Source organism: Protopterus annectens, chromosome 4.part1 (genome assembly GCF_019279795.1).
Source record: "Protopterus annectens isolate FY-2018-M chromosome 4.part1, PAN1.0, whole genome shotgun sequence".
NCBI classification, from domain to species: domain Eukaryota; kingdom Metazoa; phylum Chordata; order Ceratodontiformes; family Protopteridae; genus Protopterus; species Protopterus annectens.
The window spans coordinates 995,146,679-995,168,391 of NC_056734.1; the positions used below are offsets into that span (position 1 = coordinate 995,146,679).

The 21,713-nt window shown below is 39.6% G+C and overlaps 1 protein-coding gene across 5 annotated transcripts in view; it reads left to right on the forward strand.

Annotated features, from left to right (window-relative positions):
• The window catches only part of LRCH3 (leucine rich repeats and calponin homology domain containing 3), a 3,082,729-nt gene that overhangs the window by 2,132,693 nt on the left and 928,323 nt on the right, over nt 1-21,713 (forward strand). For 4 of the 5 annotated variants that reach the window (XM_044070695.1, XM_044070696.1, XM_044070698.1 and 1 more), the window contains one exon: nt 4,560-4,607. The exons of the other annotated variant lie outside the window; for it this stretch is intronic. In XM_044070695.1, the coding sequence (XP_043926630.1) occupies nt 4,560-4,607 (48 nt within the window). The remainder of the gene's footprint in view (nt 1-4,559; nt 4,608-21,713) is intronic. 5 annotated transcript variants of the gene reach the window in all.

Here is a 21,713-nt window from a genome sequence, read left to right on the forward strand (position 1 = left end):
TTGGGAAGTGATGCATCTCTGGTAGCTATCATATTGACAACACACCCCTAAGGGGTGACCCAGTAGTCAGGGACTTGGGTATGCACATAGACAGTAATCTAGCCTTTGACCATCATATGTCTACAGAGGTGAGGAAGTCCTATGTTGAGCAACTTATCAACAAAGGTATAGCATCTAGGGCTAAGGAAGTCATTGTTCCACTGTATTTGGCATTCATCAGACCTATCATTGAGTACAGTGCCCCCTTTAGTATACACCTAATCAGGCATATCAAGCAGTTGGAATGTTCACAGAGGTTTCCCACTAAAGTGGTATATGGTATAAGTAACATCCTTTGCAAACCTCCCATATTCTGTCTCCCACAAGCTGTAGAGGGGAGATCTATGCCTGGTATACAAGGCATTGTCAGACCTCACTTTGATGGACTTCCTGCATATCCACAAAACAAACAGTACCAGAATTATCTGTTCTAAAGACTTAAACCTTGCCTGTGATATAAATAGGACCTGCTGAAAAGACAGGTATGTATCCCAGAGACCACCCCCTTCTCTGGAACGGGATCCCCATCCATGTGAAGCAGAGTTTTTCCTAACACAATTCAAATGTAACTTGGGCAATTAAATGGGGAACATAAAGTTCATCCCTGGTTTGGCACCTATGTTTCTAATAGCTACAGGCAGCCGGTAAATGGTCTATTTCCTTGGCCTCTGCTCGTAAAAGGGTTCATCTCCCAAGCACCTGCTTACACTTATCAAGGGTGTGAGAACTTGTCTTGGATTGTGGATACATGACTAGGCTTGGACTTTGTGTTTGTTAGCCTAGAAAACACCTATGAACCTGTAAAGACCAGAACTCATCATCATTGTCTTGTTGTGGTTACATTCTGTTGGGTCCTTGGCAGTGTAGGATGTTATTCCAGAGCAAGTCAGGGAAGCCCCCTTATTTGTGGGCAGTGGCTGACCTGGGTTTGCAAATATGTGGCATATCCATGCATCATGTCCTTATGGAGGGCAGAATTGTAACTCAACTCTAGTATTCAAGTATTTCCTGAAAGTTAGTTTGCATTTTCACTCACTTTTGAAGAGCATTTCTTTTTGGGACTTGAACTTTATGATTAACAAGCTTATTTCTCTTTCTCTGCACTTCTGTTTTTTTAAGACCTTTTCAATTTTATTTTCTTGGTGGGCATTACTACTTGGATGTCTGAGCTGTAAACATTTACCTGCAAAAAATACTGTTTGATCTTTCATGAGGATTAGGTGCCTATTAGGAATGGCCAATGATTCCTTTTAAAAGTGTTGTCAGAGCTGTTCTTTTAGACAGTCATCTTTTGTTGTCTTTCTGATGGAGAATCCAGGAGGAATACACACTGCTATTTGGCCGTTCAGTGCTGGTTCCAGTTTTACCTGAAGAATGACAATAACCTTTGGAAAATTGATGATTTGTTGTGCTGCCTTCTTTGCCCGTCTAAAAAACAAGGTGTAATAGTTTTGCAGACAGTGTTAAAGTGGATTTATAACTTTGCTTCGGATGGCTCATTTGTCTTTAAATAAATGCTTAGAGGCTACTCCTTCAACACAATTTCTTCCATTGCTTGCTGCAAGAAATGAATGCATTGTGAAAATTTCACCGTGGCCATTTTATTATTACTTCATACCTTCACCAAGCAGTATTGATTGGACTGTCATTTCAGAAGTTGTCTCCTTTAGACCTTTGGTGCTGAGGATTTGATCCACTGGAGCCCTCACTTTTTTGTCTTTGCTTTGGCCTCCTATGAGGTGTCAATTATTTGTATTACTTGATTCTTTCCAACATTTATCCACTACAGAAGGCCTTAAAAATATTCATTTATTAAAAAAAATTGTATTCATCATCTTGGTTAATCTTCAAGGAGGCCTTGAGCAGTATGCACTTATTTCCATTCTGTTCCTGGGCTTTCCTCAATCCACATCTGAGGAAGGAGTTTCTGTAAGATAAGTATATCATTTTATATTATTTTTTTCTGTCTGTTTCATTTTGTATTTAATTGTGTGTTAGTTGATTTGGGAGGGTAAGTAAGGCTGTGTCCACCTTTCTAGCGCAACTCATGATGTCAAGGTGTGTACCAGCCAGAGTGGCGTATTCTCTGGAGTGCAGGAGCAACAAAAAAATTCTGAAGCATATTTAGCTAAGGATGCTACAAGAGGAAATCCCAGTAGTTAATCACTGCAGAAGGCCCTCTCATTGATCAGCTGATACAGTGAGTATTTACCTTTTATTTATAGAAAAACTTGTTTGTTCCATAGGCAAGCCTACTAGAAAACCAGGGTTATTCCTAAACTTAGATCAGTAGTATCTCAGATTGGCAGTTTGCCCCAAAGTTTGCTGTGCAGGCATATCTTTCAGAGCAGCAGGGGTGCCTAACCTCATCCCCTCCACACTGAAAAATACTTGCATACTCGTTTACAAATAAGTAAGTCAAAAGAAGAATTAATGCAGTATTGTTTTAGTACCCCCGAGATCTTTTCCATTGACGCCCTCAGCCATGTGTACTCATTGCCCCTCAAGAGGACTAGAGCCATACATCTCCATATTGAGCAAGAGTCATCCTCTGGCACTTTTCTTCCTCTTTTGAGGTATGATCGCCCCATTTTTATCTCCCTGAAGGTAAGAGTCTGGCATTAAGGAATGGGCCAGTGTACTAGTCACATGGTGGTCCCTTCTCCATTCCTCCTAACTCCTTCCCGTAGGTTGCTGTATGCCTGGGCAAAGAAGTGATAGGTCTACATCTACCCACTTCATTCCCAGCTCTTCCATGCATGTACCTCTTAACACTGCACCATATATATATATATATATATATATATATATATATATATATATATATATGATGTGTGTGTATATATATATATATATATATATATATATATATATATATATATATATATATATATATATATATATGTATATATATATATATATCTATATATATATATATATATATATATATATATATATATATATATATATATATATATATACATATATATGTGTGTGTGTATGTGTGTATATATATATATATATATCTACATTTTTTTGTTTAATTTAGGATAAACTATCACAAACTGAGGGTAAGAAGTCTTAATTGCTAATAGCCAGGACATATTGAGAATGGGTGGTGTTAGACATTAAGGGGTTAAAGTAGTTGGCCTGGGGGAGAACAGGAGCAAACCCTATGTTTGGTGAAATATTCCTTTAGGGAATGTTTAAGTGAATGTGTATCATTGTTGGACAGAATTTGCTGAGGTAGAGTTTTCCAGTGTTTGGCAATGATATGAGACTAGAAGGAAACGCCGTGAGAGTTTTGTGCTTTATTAACTTTCAACAATACTCTATCAGCAGGCCTAAGAGATGTTAGGTTTCTGTAGGGTTGGACAAGGTCAGATAGGCCTGGGCAGTTTTCAGGTTTGTATAAGATTGTATGGGCAGTTAGCATCTGATTCAGAGTTAGAAGGTGAGGCAGCTCTAACCAATTCAGTTGGAGAAGGGCAGTGCAATGATGAGATCTTTGAGATTGATTAGTGACAAATTTGGCAATTTTGTTATATAACGAGTCAAGATTATTTAGGTCAGATTTGCAAAGATTGGTAAATATTTGTGAGCAGTAAAGAGAGAAGATAGTAGATGGGTTCTGGCTGTTGCGAGTCTGGCATGGTCAGTAAGATACATTTTAGTCCTATAGAGTGAACGTAGTTTGACATGAACCTTTTTAATTGTTTATGCAGGGTGTTTGTCGAACTTAAGTCCACTATCAGTTGTGACACCAATAAGTTTTATATGTTCAACCAGTTCTATTTTTGTGTCATTGGAGGAGGAAATAGAGATAAGAGTTATTATAGAAGACCATAAGCTTGGTTTTTTTTTGGGATTAAGTATAAGTTGATGGACTGTTAGGTAGTTTTCAAAATTGTGGAGGACTGCCTTAGTTTTTTTTTTTTGGAGTTCCTTGGTTGTGGGGGCAGAGCATTTTAGGGAAGTATCATCAGCATATTGTACGTGTGAGGCTGCATTTGCGGAGGAGTTTAGGTCATTGGTAAAAAATGTGAATAAAGTGGGCCAAGGATAGAACATTGTGGGACTCCTACACATATAAGGAGATGGAGGGAAGAGTTTATTGTCCCATAAAGTGGCAAAAAAAGCATTCCAGGCCATTTAGCAAGGGATATACTGCTTTTAAAACTTTTAATTTTTGTTGATCGGACAAACATTCCATTGAAATATGTACAGTAAATAAGGTTATTGAAAGTGAGGAGATTTTCATTATTTTTCAGATGGTATGTATGTATTTTAATTTGGTTCTGCTTTTTGCACAGTTTGCAACAACATTTTATTGAAGCCAAGGGATACAATACTCTTGTGCTGTTACTGTTAGCTACTTTATATTTCTTTGGCCAGAGGCAGTGCTGTGCAAGCTTTCTTACAAGGTACATCTCTCAGGAAAATGCTTAGCTGCTGTATTTGATAAATAACATTTAACCTTTTCAACTTCAGATATTTCAGTCTATATTTTTCCTTTCTAGTTAAAGAATTCCCAGAGTCCCCATAAACAGATTCCCATGGACAGTGAGGTAAGTTAAGGAATCAGGTAGATTTTAAGTTGGTTTATGCTATCTTCAACTGTTTGTACTCTAATAATGAATCAGCACTTGATGTGTTTCATGCAAAATGCAAAAACAGATGAAGAGATTTGTTTTTGCATGTTTGGTTGTATGGCTTACATATTTCAGTCCATTTGTTACAGTTATGAAGAGCATTAAAAAGTGTTGGAATCCTATGGGTGGAGTAAAGAAGCATGTCCACCACAGAGGCTAACTTGTATGCATTGTATATAGTATTCTTCACTGCCAACATTTTTGCTTTCTTACTGCAGTCACCATGAATGAAAGCGTGTTTAATTTTTATTGTCTATGAATATGTGTCTCGTTTCACTTATAAGTAAAAATAAAAAAGAAAAAGAAAAAAGGTCACATTCCCGAGGGTGACATTTATGATCTGGTTTGAATTACGCAATTGGCCTTTTCAGGTGACCACACTATTTTGCATAACTTAAAGATGATGTCAAATGCTTTTTGCTTGTTTAAAAAGAAACCTTACCTTGAAGCACAGAACATCTTTGTGTTTCCTATCGCTCAATTAATGTAAAATGGAGTTTTAACATTTCTGCGGTACATGGAAGTGTCACTGAAACATTTTTTTAGTCGGTATGCACTGCTTGGATGTACTGACATCATTCTGGGAAAGATTCATTAATGCGTTGATGTTTTATTTGATAAACAATTGCTAGGTTTTTTTTGTTTTTGTTTGTTTTAATAAAACTTGCAGTTGTTTGCCAGTATGTATTTGTCTCCATACATATGTAAAAATCTGTTTTTTGAAATGTCAGTAGAAAACAAGAAAACAATGGAAGAAGCAAACTTTTTTTGGAATTCATCATTCACTGAAATTATCACTAGCGTCCGTGAGCTCCCATAATACTGTCACTAATATGCAGCAGTCATCCATGACAGAAAAAAATAGATGTTAGGGGAATCAAGCTGTACTTTGCATACCACAGGAATTTTAAAACTTTATACTTTTTTAGTTTGAAGTAAAAATACTGCTTTTTGGTATAGACAAAAAGGAGAGACTAATTGTATTTAGAAATACAGAGTAAATAGCAGTGCTTCAGGAGACGCATTTGGAAAGAAATGCACTTGTGAATTTCATAAAGAAATGATTTCAGGATGGATACTCAGCAGAATGTCAGGGAGAAAGGAAAATAGAAGTGCTTATATTGTTTGCTATAATAATGATAGAAGTGGGGAGAAAGATACTTCTAGATATGTGGTAGATAGGGGCTACTGGGAAGGGAATGGAATTACGCTGATGTGCATCTATATTCCACCTAAAATTGCTATTATGGAGCTTAAAAAATTGTAGGAGAAATAATCTGCTTTCAGCAAGGAGTATTACTTATAGGTAGGGACTGGAATTTGATTTGCAACAATGAGGATGTATCTGTGGGGCCTAGAAGGGAAAAATATAACAAAAAAAAGGGTACATTTCTAAAGAAATTTATGAAAATGTTTGGCATGGAAGACGTAAATTCAGCAGAATTTGCCCATTCTGAAGAGTACAATGACCGGGCTAGACTAAACAGAAGTTAAATTTCACAACAACATGTGTCTTTAATTGAAAACTTTGATACACATCCACTAACTATTTCAGATCATGTGCCAGTGATTACTAAGATAAAATGTAGGGTAATTAAGTAAAGATGAGACACTGGTGCTTCACTACCTACACGATAAGAAGAGAGGAATTTAAAGAAAGAGTAATGGAAATTATTTGGGAGTTATTAGTGGATAGAAAAAACTCCAGAAGTTATAGCTAATAAGTGGGATAAAATGAAAGTGGAGTTTAAAAATAGAGAAGCAATAAGAAAAGACACAAGAAGTAACAGGAATTATTTAGAGAGACTAACAAACTTAAACTTTTACAGAAAAAGGGGTATTTCACAGAATAAGAGGCGGCACAATTGTGATTGCTAATGAGAAAATAAGGGAGTGCCTGGATATTATGCATGAGTTTAGACAGATTGCTGTTAAACAACTATTTTTTGATATCTCCAGAGCGCAAAAACTTTTGACACAGCGACGCAGGCAACAGAAAGTAGGTAGGGTTGTTGCCAAACTAGGAGCGTATAATAAGAAAAATGACTAGAGATGTTTCTGAAATTTTATGAAAATTTGCATAAAGCAGATAAATTGAGAATTCAAGAAAAAATACTCAAAAGGATAGTAGGTGATGAGATAAAAATGGGGATGTATAAACAATTTGCAGGAAAGCTTCCAGGAATGGATGGTATTTTGGTGGAAGTTTGGAAGCTAGGAGGGAAAAAAGAGATAAAGCTCTGGGAGGTTTTGTTTAACAGTATTTTAAAAGGAGGGGAAGCACCAACATACAGACAAAAGCTGTGGTAGCTGTAATACCTAAAGATGGTAAAGACCCATCAGAGCTAGCTTTTCATGTAGATGCATTTCAGTTTTAAACCATGATTATAGTGGGCACCGCAGTACAATGGTTAGCATTGTTGCCTCACAGCAAGAGGTTCTCTGATTCAGTTCTCGACTGTGGTGCCTTTTGTGCAAAGTCTGCATGTCCTCCCTGCATACATGTGGGTGTCAAACTTGAAAGAGGTCACAACCAAATCAAAATTCCACTTGAGAAAGAGTAACCAAATGACTTTATTACAAATAGTCCGTAGATATGTACAATGTTAACCTAGGTTTCGTCCTCCCATAAGGACTTCTTCAGAACAATTGAACACATGCAGTGCAGCAATTTAAATACCCACCCATCCTACCTTTAATCTAATAAAATCACATTCCCATTCCATAAACACTTAGAGACAATACTTAAATACAAATTACCACATAAAAATACTATCATAAAAATTACTGTTCTAATATTCAACAATTACATTGCAAAACTAATTAATACAAACCTAAATAAATTTGAAATATTAAAATATTGTATATGTTAAAAATATTGTGACTGTTATATAGGTATTGTGTTGTACGGTGTTACAATTGGCAATTTCACTTGATAAAATGCCATATACATCCAGGTGTGTATATTTCATCTACCTAAAATATGTTTTAGAACACCAATTGGATATTCAACATTCGAAGGTGGTGAATGCCTTAGTTAGACATATTGTGAATATCCTGAGCACAGATTTAAATTCTGTGTCATTCAGCATATTAGAGTAGACCCCCAAGGTAAAATATTGGATGTGCATCTTGATATAAGTGAATTAAAATATCAGTTAAGGTTAAATGCACACCATTTCCCGTGCATTAATGATGCCATTGGCATTGCCCCGGTCTGAAACTTAAACATATTTTAGGTAGATGAAATATATACACCTGGATGTATATGGCATTTTTATCAAGTGAAATTGCTAATTGCAACACCTTACAATACAGTATCTATAACATTCACAATATTTTTAACATCTACAATATTTTAATATTTCAAATGTATTTAGGTTTGTATTAATTAGTTTTGCAATGTAATTGTTGAATATTAGAACAGTAATTTTTATGATAGTATTTTTATGTGGTAATTTGTATTTAAGTATCGTCTCTTTGTGTTTAAGGAATAGGAATGTGATTTTATTGGATTAAAGGTAGGATGGGTGGGTATTTAAATTGCTGCACTGAATGTGTTCAATTGTTCTGAAGAAGTCCTCATGGGAGGACAAAACCTAGGTTAACATTGTACATATCTATGGACTATTTGTAATAAAGTCAGTTTGGTTACTGTTTCTCAAGTGGAATTTTGATTTGGTTGTGACCTTTTTCAAGTTTGTTTCGTGTTTGTGTGAGTGCTTGGGACATGGAATCCAGTTCTGACATTATGGACTTATTACAACAAATTGATCAGCACCTTATGGAGCATACTGCTCAAATTAAATCTTTGGCTGAGAAGCAGGAGCAGGTACAATCAACTAATTTTGGTTTCGGCAGTTTGGGAGTTCCCTTGACTCAACCCACCCAGTCTACAGGGAGTTCCAGTGCTCCCCAACAGTCTGTGACTTGTGCAGATTTGAATTTAAATGCTAATACTAACAGTGACAGTAGGAGTTCAGTTACTTGCAACAATAGTGCAAAGTGGAAAAACAATGTTTTTAACTTTAATTCCAGACCTGAATGCTCAGGTAAAAAGTAAAGAACCAGTTGTCATGACCTTTGTTGAACGTTTGAAGCATTTTGAAGCTAAACTGTTAAATATGAAAAAAAGTCCAGCTAGAGAACGGGTACTTATTGAAGAACATTGATTTAGGCTTGGCACCACGAGGGTTACGTCTCTGGAGATACCCAAATGGTGTTGAACTGAATTCTGATATGTTAAACGAAGTGCATAAATTGTTCGATCACAGTGGCATAATGTTAATGAAGCTTATGGTGAAATACAATGATGAAAAGATTGAGGAATATATGCGTGAGCTTGAGCATGACAATGATTGTCTGCTGAAAGATTTACTTTTTGAACAGTTTTTTTAGTAATTATAACTATACTATAGCCAGTGCTGAGCATTGTCAAGTAATTTTTCAGAGAAAGCTAAGAAAAATCAAAAGGGATACGGTGGAATATGACAGTGATAAGGCTTACCCATTCTCTAAAGGGAATCGACGTGAGCGTAACAGTTTAATTGAAGGGGGCAACGAGCGAGAAGAACGAGATGACATCATGATGGAGGAGGAAGCTAATCACCGTCAGCCACGACAAGCGGTAATCGGTTTAGACGAGGAGTCCAGGCGTTCAGAGCGGTTATGCTAAAAAGGAAAAGGAAATTTATCATGGAGAAGAGAGGAGGACAAGCAATACGAGCAAAAGGGAGCTCAACTGAAGAAGTGGAATTACCCGCGGAAAGGTGCCAGTGTTTACTCAGGGTGTTAACTGAAAGTCTGAACCATGGTGATTTGACTCAAGTAAGTGCTGACAGTGATGAGCATTTATACCCAGCATTACAACAGTGTATATGCAGCTTAGGCTGTATGGAGGTGGGTATAGCTAATTCTTATGTTACTGACTTAAATACATCTGACAGAGTGGTTTGCTTTTCCACCGATGCTTCTACAATTTTGAAGCAGGCTATTGTTTCTGAACAATCCGAAAAGGTTAGCGTGCTTATGACTTATAATGTTTTTGGAGGGGGTTCTTTTAATTCAACAGACTATGACACTGGGGTAATTTTGAACAATTGTGATTTTAAGAGTGAGCAACAAATGTTAAGTTATGAGCATGATCATGTGCTTGATTTGGAGTTGATACAGAATTGTTTTCATGAGATTAATACAGAGCAAGTGATTTTGAATGTTGAACCGGAAGGTACTATTGATTGTGACGTATTAAACCTAAGCATTTATTCTGTTGAAACATCATATGGATGTGGGTCTTATAATAACAAGGGTATGGGAAATTAAACTAATGTTGATTGTATGTTTTTGAACACCAGTAATGAAGTTGAAAATGATGTAAGTGTTGGAAATGACAAAAGTGTTGGTAGTCGTAGTGATGAAAGTCCAATATTGGAAAATATATTAACTATTCAAAATGACATTGAAAATAATAAAATGGGTGACCATTTTGATGGCCATGGGAATATTATGTATTTTAGAGATTTATTTATGCAAGGTGTTAAGAATGTTCAGGTTAACGAACAGTTGAAGGTGTTAAAAAATCCTGAGATAGTTAGCAACCAAGTTGGTGACTATAAAGTATACATTTATTCTAAAATTGTTTGTACTAAGGAGCATGCAGATTTATTATCCAAAGGGTTCACCTTTGTCCTGGGAAGGAAGGGGGATTTAGTTGAATTAATTGATTTAAAAACATTTGCCTGGAAAATGAATTTGAGGTTATGGTTTGCTGATCAAAAGTCAAGTTATGATAGCAAAGTGCTTCACAAACCATGTAAATTCAACCCTCCTATGAACCATATGATTGCCATTTTTGAAAGGGCTTGTGAATTCGACATTAGGGCATATTTTAATAACTCTTAATAGGAGAAATGAATGTATTAACTTGTCCATGGAAGAGACAAGTGTATTATATGAATTGGTCAATAATAACGAAATACGCATTATGAAGCCAGACAAGGGCAATGGTGCAGTGATTGTAGGTAAGAATGACTACATTTATGCCATGATAAGCATGTTGGAAGATGATTTTTATGAGGAAAGTAGTATAAATGAAATTAACATAGCTAACATGAAATTAGATTTATTGATTGATATGTTATTTCAGGGTCAGGTAACAGAAGTGGAGTATAGTTTTTTAGTTCATCCAAATCCAGTGGTTAGTAGCATATTTGGAATCCCTAAATTGCCTAAAGGTCTGAATGATGTGAAATTCAGACCTATTGTTGATGGTAAAAGGTGTAAAACTTGCTTTGTTAGCCAATATTTGGACCATCATTTACAAAACGAATTAACCAAATTTAGCTGCTTAACCAAAGATTCATGGAACTTTTTAGAGAAATTGAATGATATTAATATTACAGAAAATATTATTTTGCTCACAGTAGATGTGTGCAATTTATTTACCGTTATACCACACAAGGAGGGGCTTACATGGCTTGAATGTCAGTTAATGAAAACTGGCTTATACGAGCAGGATGAGGTCAACATTTTCATTGCCCTTATGGAAGCAGTGTTGACTAATAATTTTTTGTATTTTGAGGGGCATTATTACAAACAGAGGGTGGCCATGGGTGCCACCTGTGCCCCAGTATATACCAATTACATTATGGCATACTGGGAACAAGAATTTGTTTTCAAGCCCCTATCAGGCCTACATCCAACAATATACTAGATTTTTGGATGATGTATTTATTGTGTGGACAGGGGGTGTTGATGAAATGGCATTTTTGCAATATAGTAATCGCACTGTGGCCTTTTTGAAATGTACCTACAAATACAGTTTTGATACAATAACATATTTAGATGTTAGTTTGAAAATAGATCAAGAAGCCAAATGTTTGAAATGTACTATTTACAGAAAAATTACATTTTCCAACTCTTATCTAGATTACAGTAGTTAGCACCCTCACCATCAAAAAAGGTCTATAGTTAAGGGACAGATGGTGAGGGCTGCCAGGATGGTAAACACTGAACAGGATTTTTGTCAGGAGTTGGAATATATGATTGAGATGTTCATTAGAAGGGGATACCCGGAAGGTTTATGTCTAGAAGTGAAAGATGAAATTATGCGTAAAAGAAAACAAGGTCTTTTACATTTTGAAAGGTGTGGGCAACAAGAAGTATTGTCAAGATGTCCTGAGTTCTAGAGACAAGAAGGGGGAAGTGATGTATTTTATGGTGACTTACAATTTAGAGGCCGAGTGGTTAGTCAAGATGGTCCAAAAGAATTGGGACATCTTGAAATTGGACAAAGACATGCCAAAAAGATGGGGGCCTGTCCAAAAATAGTTTTTAGAAAGGACAGAGCATTTAAAGAAATTATGGAAAACTGTCTGAGGGGGTAAACCTGTAATTACTGGTAGACCTTTTGGGAATTTCAAATGTGGCAGATGCAAAACTTGTAAGTTTATATTAGAAACAAGACCCAAAATTAGGATTAATGCCAACACCATTTTTATAAGTGGGCATTTTAATTGTCAAACCCAAAATGTGGTATACATAGCTAAATGTGACTGTTGTCCTGCATTTTATGTAGGAAAAACTTCTAGGCGTTTTAGAGAGCGAGTTAATGAACACCAATTGGATATTCGACATTCGAGGGTGGCTAACGCCTTAGTTAGACATATTTGTGAATATCTGGAGCACAGATTCAAATTCTGTGTCATTTAGCATATCAGAGTAGACCTCCAAGGTAAAATATTGGATGTGCATCTTGATATAAGTAAATTAACATGGTAGTTAAGGTTAGATGCACACCATTTCCCGGGCTTTAATGATGCCATTAGCATTGCCCCAATTTTGAAACCTAAACATATTTTACGTCAATGAAATATATACACCTGGTTGTATATGGCATTTTTATCAAGTGAAATTGCCAATTGTAACACCTTATAATACAATACCTATAGCATTCACAATATTTTTAACATCTACAATATTTTAATATTTCAAATTTATTTAGGTTTGTATTAATTAGTTTTGCAATGTAATTGTTGAATATTAGAACAGTGATTTTATGGTAGTATTTTTATGTGGTAATCTGTATTCAAGTATTGTCTCTAAGTGTTTATGGAATGGGAATGTGATTTTATTGGATTAAAGGTAGGATGGGTGGGTGTTTAAATTGTTGCACTGGATGTGTTCAATTGTTCTGAAGAAATCTTTGTGGGAGGACGAAACCTAGGTTAACATTGTACATATCTACGGACTATTTGTAATAAAGTTAGTTTGGTTACTGTTTCTCAAGTGGAATTTTGATTCATGTGGGTGTCGTCTGGGTGCTCCATTTTCCTCCCATATTCCAAAGACATGCATCTGGAGCATTTCTCTCTGGTCCTCCACTGAAAATAAGCACTGTCCCATCGGACTTTCCTGTTAAACAAATGTTAAAGTGTTTGTCTATAATGGCTAAAAGAATGGCAAAGGTGTTGCCAAAATGATAAATATGGATCAGTGTGTTTTTGTGGAGGGGAGGCAAACATTTGACAACATTAATAGAGCAGCCATGATCCAGAGGACAGCAGAATTTAAGAAATACTGCTGTTGGTAGATCTTGATGCAGAGAAAGCATTTAACAGAGTAAGCTTCCAGTTTCCTCCCACATACCAAAGATATGCATCTGGAGTATTTTTCCCCAGGTCTCTTTCACAGTTGGACTTTCCTAGTAAACAAACGTTAAATAAATAAGTAAATAAAGTGTTTGTCTATAATGGCTAAAAGAATGGCAAAGGTGTTGCCAAAAATTATCTGGTGTCATTCAAAGGGGGAGGGGGGTACAGTGGATCTATATTATCTTGTCAAAAGACGTGTTCTGCGAACACATCTTCATCGACAAGTAAACAGCGAACTCTGTAATCACTAAACGGCCAAATCAGTGACTTTTTTCCCTGGGGGGGGGGGGGGTTGGCCTAATAAACAAAAACAAATGTTCCAATCCTACATAGTGGGGGGCTTTGCCCCCCATACCCTCCTTAACTAAATATACCACATCCAAGATCGCACTACAGTGGGGAAAAGGGCAAATCCCAGATGACAACCAAGCGCTTTTTTCCCCTGGGAAAAAAGTCGCTGATTTGGCCATTCGGCAATTACAGAGTTCGCTGTTTACTTGTTGATGAAGACATGTTCGCTGAAGACATGTTTCGACAAGATAATATAAACCAGGCACAGTATATATCAAGTAACAGAAAAGCTGGTTGCTTTATTCAGTGCTGAGGGATTCTGTGTTTTCTACAGTATATATCAGCCTGGAAAGAGATGGTAGACAGTCCCATCTGCATTGCCAAAGATGACCTGCACCCCCCCAGTGATTTTGTATATTATCTAAACCCTTGTCTATCCCACACTGTGTCTTTTTTAGACCATGTCAATCTTCTAAACCTTCTGCATGATTAAGCAGAATGTGGATAGCAGGAGCCTTAACAAAAAACTCCACTCCGTCCAAGCACTCCTTACTGTAGAAAACATTTATACATGCGGCATCACAGGGACCTCGATCAAGACCATTGAAAGCATTCCATCAGTTCAGGGTTTCAGTGCCTGTCTTAAGTTCAGTCCCACCACATTAGGCAGTGGCACTAAAGGTGGTGTCTCCATATTCTTAAAAAAAAAAAAAAACAAAAAAAAAATTATTAATCTCCAGACTCGATAGATAAGGTAAAAACCTGGAACTTCCAACATGTCCCACTTGCTATTTAAAAATAACCCTTATATCATAGCTAAATGTAGAACCTCCTCTGTTCCTCTTGGCCCATACCTTCTTCCTAACTAGTATGGAGTCCCTTTGTATTCAGCCAAACACCATTCTTCTGGGAGACTTCCAACTACCCCTACATAAACTGGGAGACTTGTACATCCTCAGACATCTATGCTGAGAGATTTCTGAATTTGTGAATACAGACACCCTGGACCAGTTAGTCCAAACCCTAACCAGAGCTGATAAAATCCTGGACTTGGTTCTTGACAGTATGGGATAGCTGTGCCCCTCATCTACTCTAACTTCCTCCCTGGTCAAATCAGACAATATGTCAGTGGCAGTCTCTATAAGGCTGAAGCTTGAAACATCTTTCAGTACCTCTTTATTCATTGAATATGTGAAGGCTAATGACTAAAACTGAATGATGGCCTGGCTAAATTCAAAAACCCTTCTTGATGATCCCACTGCTGGCAAATTGTTATGAATAGATGGATCTTTCCCCACCTTAAGAAATAAATACAATGCAAAATTCATAAATAAACCCCTATGATACTACCAGAGTATAAACAGACTCTGTAATAAAAAAAACACTCATTACCTGCAAAAATAAATCTAAATTTCAAGATGCCAAAATCTCTGTTGCTAAACTGAGCAAAACGCTTTGGATGCTGATCAAATCAGGTGACTGCAAGATGTCCTTCTATTCTCATGTTGCAGTATTCCAAACTCTTGGGGTATCCTCTGCTTGCTACCCAAACGTCCAGCCAGTTTACAAAAGGTTGTAGTCACTGCTAAGTACGTGGACGTCTGAACTTGGCCTAGGGAGCGTGGGCCATAAAAGTGATGTCTGCACGTACCTTTCCTCAGAACTTCTCTGCCGCCAGTTGAACATCAGTGCTTTGTACCATCTTCACCACTGGACCTTCAAGTTTCTAAGATAAGTACCCTGTTGGGGCTATTTCTGATTCCTTTTGGTCACTGCATGTCTGTTTAGGTTGCATATCATCCAGGAAGGGAAAGTGCAGGTGCGGTCATCAGATCCCCCATAAGGACACCCACGAACTCTACCTTTTCTGTCTAGGCTCTACTCATGAGCATCCCTCTCTACGCGATCTGTCAGACCTTCGTCCCTAAGACAATCCACAGTCATTTGCATGTCTTGAACATTTACTTAGAGAATCAGCTTCTTAAACTTTTAGCATTAGGGATATAAGGGTCATCCGGTCAGTCCATAGAACCACCCTAAAAGAAAGCCAAGGTTTCCAGGCCTGAACTTGCTGCTGCCCCTCCTTCACCTGATGCCCCTCCTGTAGCTGATGTTCACGTGGAAGAACGTTTGGAGTCTGCCAGAACAGGTATAGCGAGTACCACTCGGGAGGCTGCAGAGCTCAGGGCAGAAGGCACGTCTGGAGAAGGCTTGCAGACGTTGCCTGCCGACGAGGGGGAACCTCAGCTTCTTACGGCTGCCCAGACAGGCCTTTCTTCTGCTTCCCAGCAAACAGAATCTAGGCCTCCCTTCAAGACTAGGCCTTCCTTAGGGCCTACGCTTTCTAGGCCTTCACTTGAAAAGAAACTCAGAAAAAAAACATCTCTCCCCTCCTGCTGAAAGCCAACCTGATTGACAGACTTTCACAGAACCTATTTAATGCCTTTATGGCCCTAAGGCCTGCCATGCCTGTTTCCCCACAGGCCAGTCCTCTTCCTATCAGTCCCAGGCCTCAGGCTGAGGAAATTGTCCAAACTAAAGCTGAGAACTCCTCAGACTCCTCTTCAGAAGATTCTCTCTCCCATGTCTCTCGGATGCAGTCTCCTCTTTAGTATGCTTCCCCAGCATCTGCTGAGGCTGACACCTCAGGAGAGGACCTCAACTTTGGGGAGACCATTTCTAAAATGAGATAACATTTTCAGTGGGAGTCTTCTTGAAATGTCAGAGGTACAAAAAAGATGCTATGAGCTTCTGCAGATGGAAAGCAAATCCTCCAGTGTTACCGGCTTCCTTGGATGCTTTTAATGCTGCCTCCGTTAATCCTGATTCACAACCACCTGCCCCTAGAAGGCCTGACAGGTTTTTACAAAGTCCCTAAAGGTGTAGAATTTTTGATAAAATGATCTGTTGCTGAACCTGCCACTGTCTGTTTCAGCAGACAAGCCATCCAAACTACTTCCCTCTACCTCTGTCCTTCACACAGACAAGAACAGTAGGGCTATGTAGCTCCTTGGTAAGAAGGTATATACTTGTGCTACCCTGGCCTTTAGGGCAGTAAATTACAAGATACATATGTCCAAATATGCCTTGGCTCTTTTGACCCAGGCCACCAAGCTTTTAGCTGATCTTCCTGACTCACCTTCGAGAGCTCAAATTTCCAGTCTCATTTCCCTGTCTTCCCAAGTTTCTAGACATTCAGTGAGATGCAGCTATGATGCTGCAGAAGCCTCTGCTCGATCTGCAGCCTCAGCTTCAGTTTTTAGAAGATACTCATGGTTAAGGCTACAACCCTTACCCGATGATATTAGGGCCAAATTACTGGATGCACTCCAGGATAACTCTGCCCTTTTTGGGTCTAACGTGGATGAACTATTTAAGGTCCTTCAGCTAAAAGGGAAGGAACTGCAGGATTTAAAACACTTTTTTAGCTCCCCTATACCCAAATATCACAGGAACTATCTCTCAAAGACCCAGTTCATTAGGAAACGCACTGCCCCAGCTTCCCATGCTAGGGCAAGAAAAGGCACTAGGAAACAGCAGACCCCTTCTAAGCCTGCTCAAACTCCTGCCCAGAAACCTTCCTTTTAGGACAGGGCAGGTAGCCTGTGACTACCTGCATTCACTGCCCCCCCCCCCAAGACTCCATTCCTCTGTCTCTAAGGCTGTCTCACTGTCTTCCAGTTAGGCAAAACATTACGTCAGACAGGCGGGTCCTTTCCATTATAGAAAAGGGTTACTTTATGACTTTATGACCTGGATCATTTCCCCTTCTCCCAGAGGGATTCCCCAGCCTCCCAAAGATCAACTTCCCCTTTTCCAGCCAGTCATAGACAGCCTCCTTTCACAAGGAACCATACAACCGGTTCCTCTGGCAGAACAAGGAAAGAGATTCTATTCAGGATTCTTCCTAGTTCCCAAGAAGGATAGACCTTGGAAAACCTATCCTGGATCTCTTACACCTCAATTTTTTCTTACAGGTACCTACCTTTCGTATGCTTACTCTTCAGACCCTTTTTCTTTACTGATTCCTCTCAGATTTCTAGCCACCTTGGGCGTAAAAGATGCCTACCTTCACATCCCTGTAAGGTCCAACTACAAGAAATAGTTGCGCTTTGCTATTGGTTCCTTACATTTTCATTTCTCGACCTTGCCCTTTGGACTCTCTGCTGCTCCAAGGGTCTTCATCAAGTGTCTGGCTCCATTGGTTGTTTATTGCAGGGTCCACAGGATTCAGATTTTTCCATACCTAGACGATGTCTTTCTATTCTTATGTTGCAGTATTCATACTGTGGGATTTCCCGCCTCAGGTGACCCGACGTCTGCTCCTATAGAAAAGCTAAAGCTTGGCTGCTGTAGGTGTGTGGGACGTCACACGCAGAGCCATAAACCAAGGACCATAAATGTGATGTGTACACACACAGACATCAGAACTTTTCAGCCGTAGACAATGTTTGCTTCTACCGTTTCATTCCTATGACCGAAGACTTCAAAAGATAAGTACCCCATTTGGGGTTTTTCTCTCTTACATATACTTGAGCTTGGTTGCTGTAGGTTTCCTTTTTTAGCCGATGTCTGAGAAAGAAATGTAATTGCGGGCATCAGATACCACACAAAGACTCTCACGACCAGTGTGTGTTGTACTTAGCTAAGGAGCACAACCATAAGACTGGCTCCATTTGTCAGTCTTTCATGTCAAAAACCCCAGGCAGACATCTGGTCACACTAAATTTGTATTTAGAGAATCAATGATTAAAACGCTTTACTCTCAGGATGGATACCGTGTCGGCTGCCCAATCTGAACAACCAAGGAAGAGGGCCAAGGTTTCCAAACCTACTCCTGATGCCGCTCCACTATCGGATGTCCCACCAACTACCAATATAGGGGCCGAGGGACACCCGATTTCTCTGTCAGCTTTGACGGTTCCTCTGGAAGAGGCTGTTACTGCAGCCATGGATAGCATGTCCGTGGAGTCCATCTAGATGCTGGCCAGAACCGACGACGAGGGGGAAGCATTAGTTGGTCGACTGACAGAAACCTCTCCTGCTCCAGCCCAGGCCTCTGTCCCTAGGCCTACCCCTAAGCCAACATCAGCAAAGAAAAAACAAAAGAAAAAACACATGAGCCCTACGTCTCAAGGAACTCCAGATTGGCAGTTGTTTACCAATTCTGTAATGCAGGCCTTTATGGCCCTTCGGCCCACAGGCCCTGCACCTACCAGCATTCCTGTGCTGAGCCCTAGGCCAGCCTCTGCTTCCTCCCTCCCTTTACTCACTACTTAACAGGGAGAAGAAGAAGAACCAGAACAGTACTACTCCTCTTCTGAAGAATCAGTTTCCTATATGTCACAAATTGCTTCACCTATGAATTATTATTCCCCAGACAGAAAACTCCATTGAGGGAGATTCCCCACCTGAGGATATTACCTTTGGGGAAACTATTTCAAAAATGAAAGAGAACTTCAAGTGGGATACTACCTTGATGACGTATACCCAGAAAAGATATTTTGAACTTTTGCAACTTGAGTCTCCCTCTCCTTCAGCTATTCCTCCAGTGCCTCTAGCCTTCCTTGATGCCTTTAACTCAGTCTCTAAGAGTCCAGAATCTCAACCTCCTGCCCCTAAAAGGCTGGATAGGTTTTACAAAAGTGCCTGATGACCAGACGTTTCTAGTGAAACCTCCCCTGGCAGACTCAGCAGTTATTGCTGTGTCCCCAGACAGTCTAGGCAATTGCCTTCTGCTTCACTTTTGCCCACAAATAAGGACAACAAAACCATGGACAAAATGGGTAAGAAGGTATACACTTCCTGTACCCATAAGGACAGCAAAACCATGGACAAAATGGGTAAGAAGGTATACACTTCCTGTACCCTGGCCTTCGGGGCTATCATTTACCAAATCCACATGGTTAAATACACCCTGGACCTGGTGTCCCTGGCTTCCACCCCAGACTGTCCAACCAAATCTGATGTAGCAAAATGGTCTCTAGCTACACAAGTAGCCAGACACTCTATTTGTTACCGTTATGTTTCAGCAGAGGCCTCAACCAGGTCTTCTGCCTCTGCATCTGCTTTGCGCAGACATTCCTGGCTTAACCTACAACCTTTACCAGAGGATTTTAAATCCAAAATCATGGATGCTCCACTGGACCACAGACTTTTATTTGGAAAAAATTCAGCAAAACTTTTCAAAAACTTACAAGAAAAAAGCTGCAGGATATTAAACATCTGCCGGTGTCTCCCTTCCCAAGATATTACAGGAACTGTCCAGCTAAAACTTCCTTTGTCAGAAGGACTACCTCAGCGTCACATCCTTCCTCCTCTAGGCCTCGTAGGGGATCCAGGAGACTGCCGTACTCCAGACCCCCCCAACTCTCAGCCCCCAGCCAAGCAGCCTTTTCCAGACAGAGGGGGTCCAACTTCAGCATGACTGCCTTGCTCAACTGCCTCTGTCTGCCCACCTTACCCACTGCCTCCTCTTGTGGAAAACCATCACCTCAGATCTTTGAGTTCATTCCATTATCCAAAAAGGATATTTACTGTCCTGGAAGGAGAAACCAAAACCAAAAAGCATTCCTTTTCCTCCAAAAAAACAGATTCATCTATTTCCTCTCATATTGAAAGAACTCCTGACTCTAGGGACTTCCCTCAGGACAGGAATGACAAGGGTTCTATTTCCATCTATTCTTAAGTCTCAAAAAAGATGGCCAATCCTAGATTTATCCTATCTGAACCCGTTTCTAAAGGTTCCCTCCTTCAGGATGCTCTCCCTTCAAACTCTTCTACCCTTCAATCCACCCCAAGCCTTCATGGTCACTCTGGATGCTTACCTGCACATTCCTATCAGGCCCTCCCACAGGAAGTTTCGGCTCTTCACAATTTCAGTTTACAGCCTTGCCCTTTGGCTTGTCTGCGGCTCCCAGAGTATTTACAAAGTGCTTGACCCCAGCCATTGCCTATTGCAGAATCAAGGGAGTCCAAATCTACCCTTACCTGGATGATATTCTCATTCTGGCAGAGTCAGAGTCCACCCTACAAACCCATCTCATGTTCACCATGACTCTCCTTCACAACTTGGGCTTCACTCTCAACCTACAGAAATCCTCTTTTCCTCAGCAGGACAAAGTTTTCATAGCCTGCAGGATCAGAACAGACCTGATGAGATCCCTTCTCCCACCAGACAAAGTGCAGTCTCTCTCCACCCATTTTCAAAGCCTACTTTCATACTCTCATTTCTCTGCAAGACAATTTCTGCAAGTCCTTGGTCTCATGGCAGCTACTGTTCCCATGCTTCCATTAGCCAGGATGCACATGTGTGGTCTCAGACCCAACATCAACTAGAGAAACGTATTCCCCTTCTGTCCTGCTTAAAAACAGAACTGAAGTGGTGGATTCAGCAAATCATGCAGAACTAGGGCATTCCTCTTCAACTTCCCCCAACACTAAATCCATGCACACAGATGCATCAGACCTACAGTGGGGGACAATGTTAAAGGACTTCAGGATACAACAGCGTTGGACCCCTGCCCTGCAAAAACAACACATCAGTGTCAGAGAAATGACTGCAGTCTTGCTGGCTGTAAAAGCTTTCCTTCCCATCTTGCAACCATCGCTGCTCCACATTGTGACAGACAGCACAACTGTCATGTGGTACCTCAACAAACAAGGAGGGACAAAGGCGTACCAGTTATGCCGGATAACCTTACAAATCTGGGATCTAGCAGCCAATCACAACCTTTTCCTGCAGGCCTCTTACATCCCCTCTCAGGAAAACAAACAAGCAGACTTACTCAGCAGAACATCCTCTCAACAACACCAATGGATGTTGCACAGGGAAACTTTCTTAGACATCATCTGCCAGCGGGGCACACCTCAAGTGGATCTGTTTGCCTCCCCCCAGAACAGACAACTAAACAAATTCTGCACCAGGGATCACATTCCACTAGCCTGGAAGGTGAATGCCTTCAGCTTGCCATGGAAGAGAATGTTCCTGTATGCCTTTCCTCCCTTCCCTCTAATACAAAAGTCCTACTGACGATCAAGAAGGACCAAACAAAAATCTTGCTGTTGACTCTCTATTGCC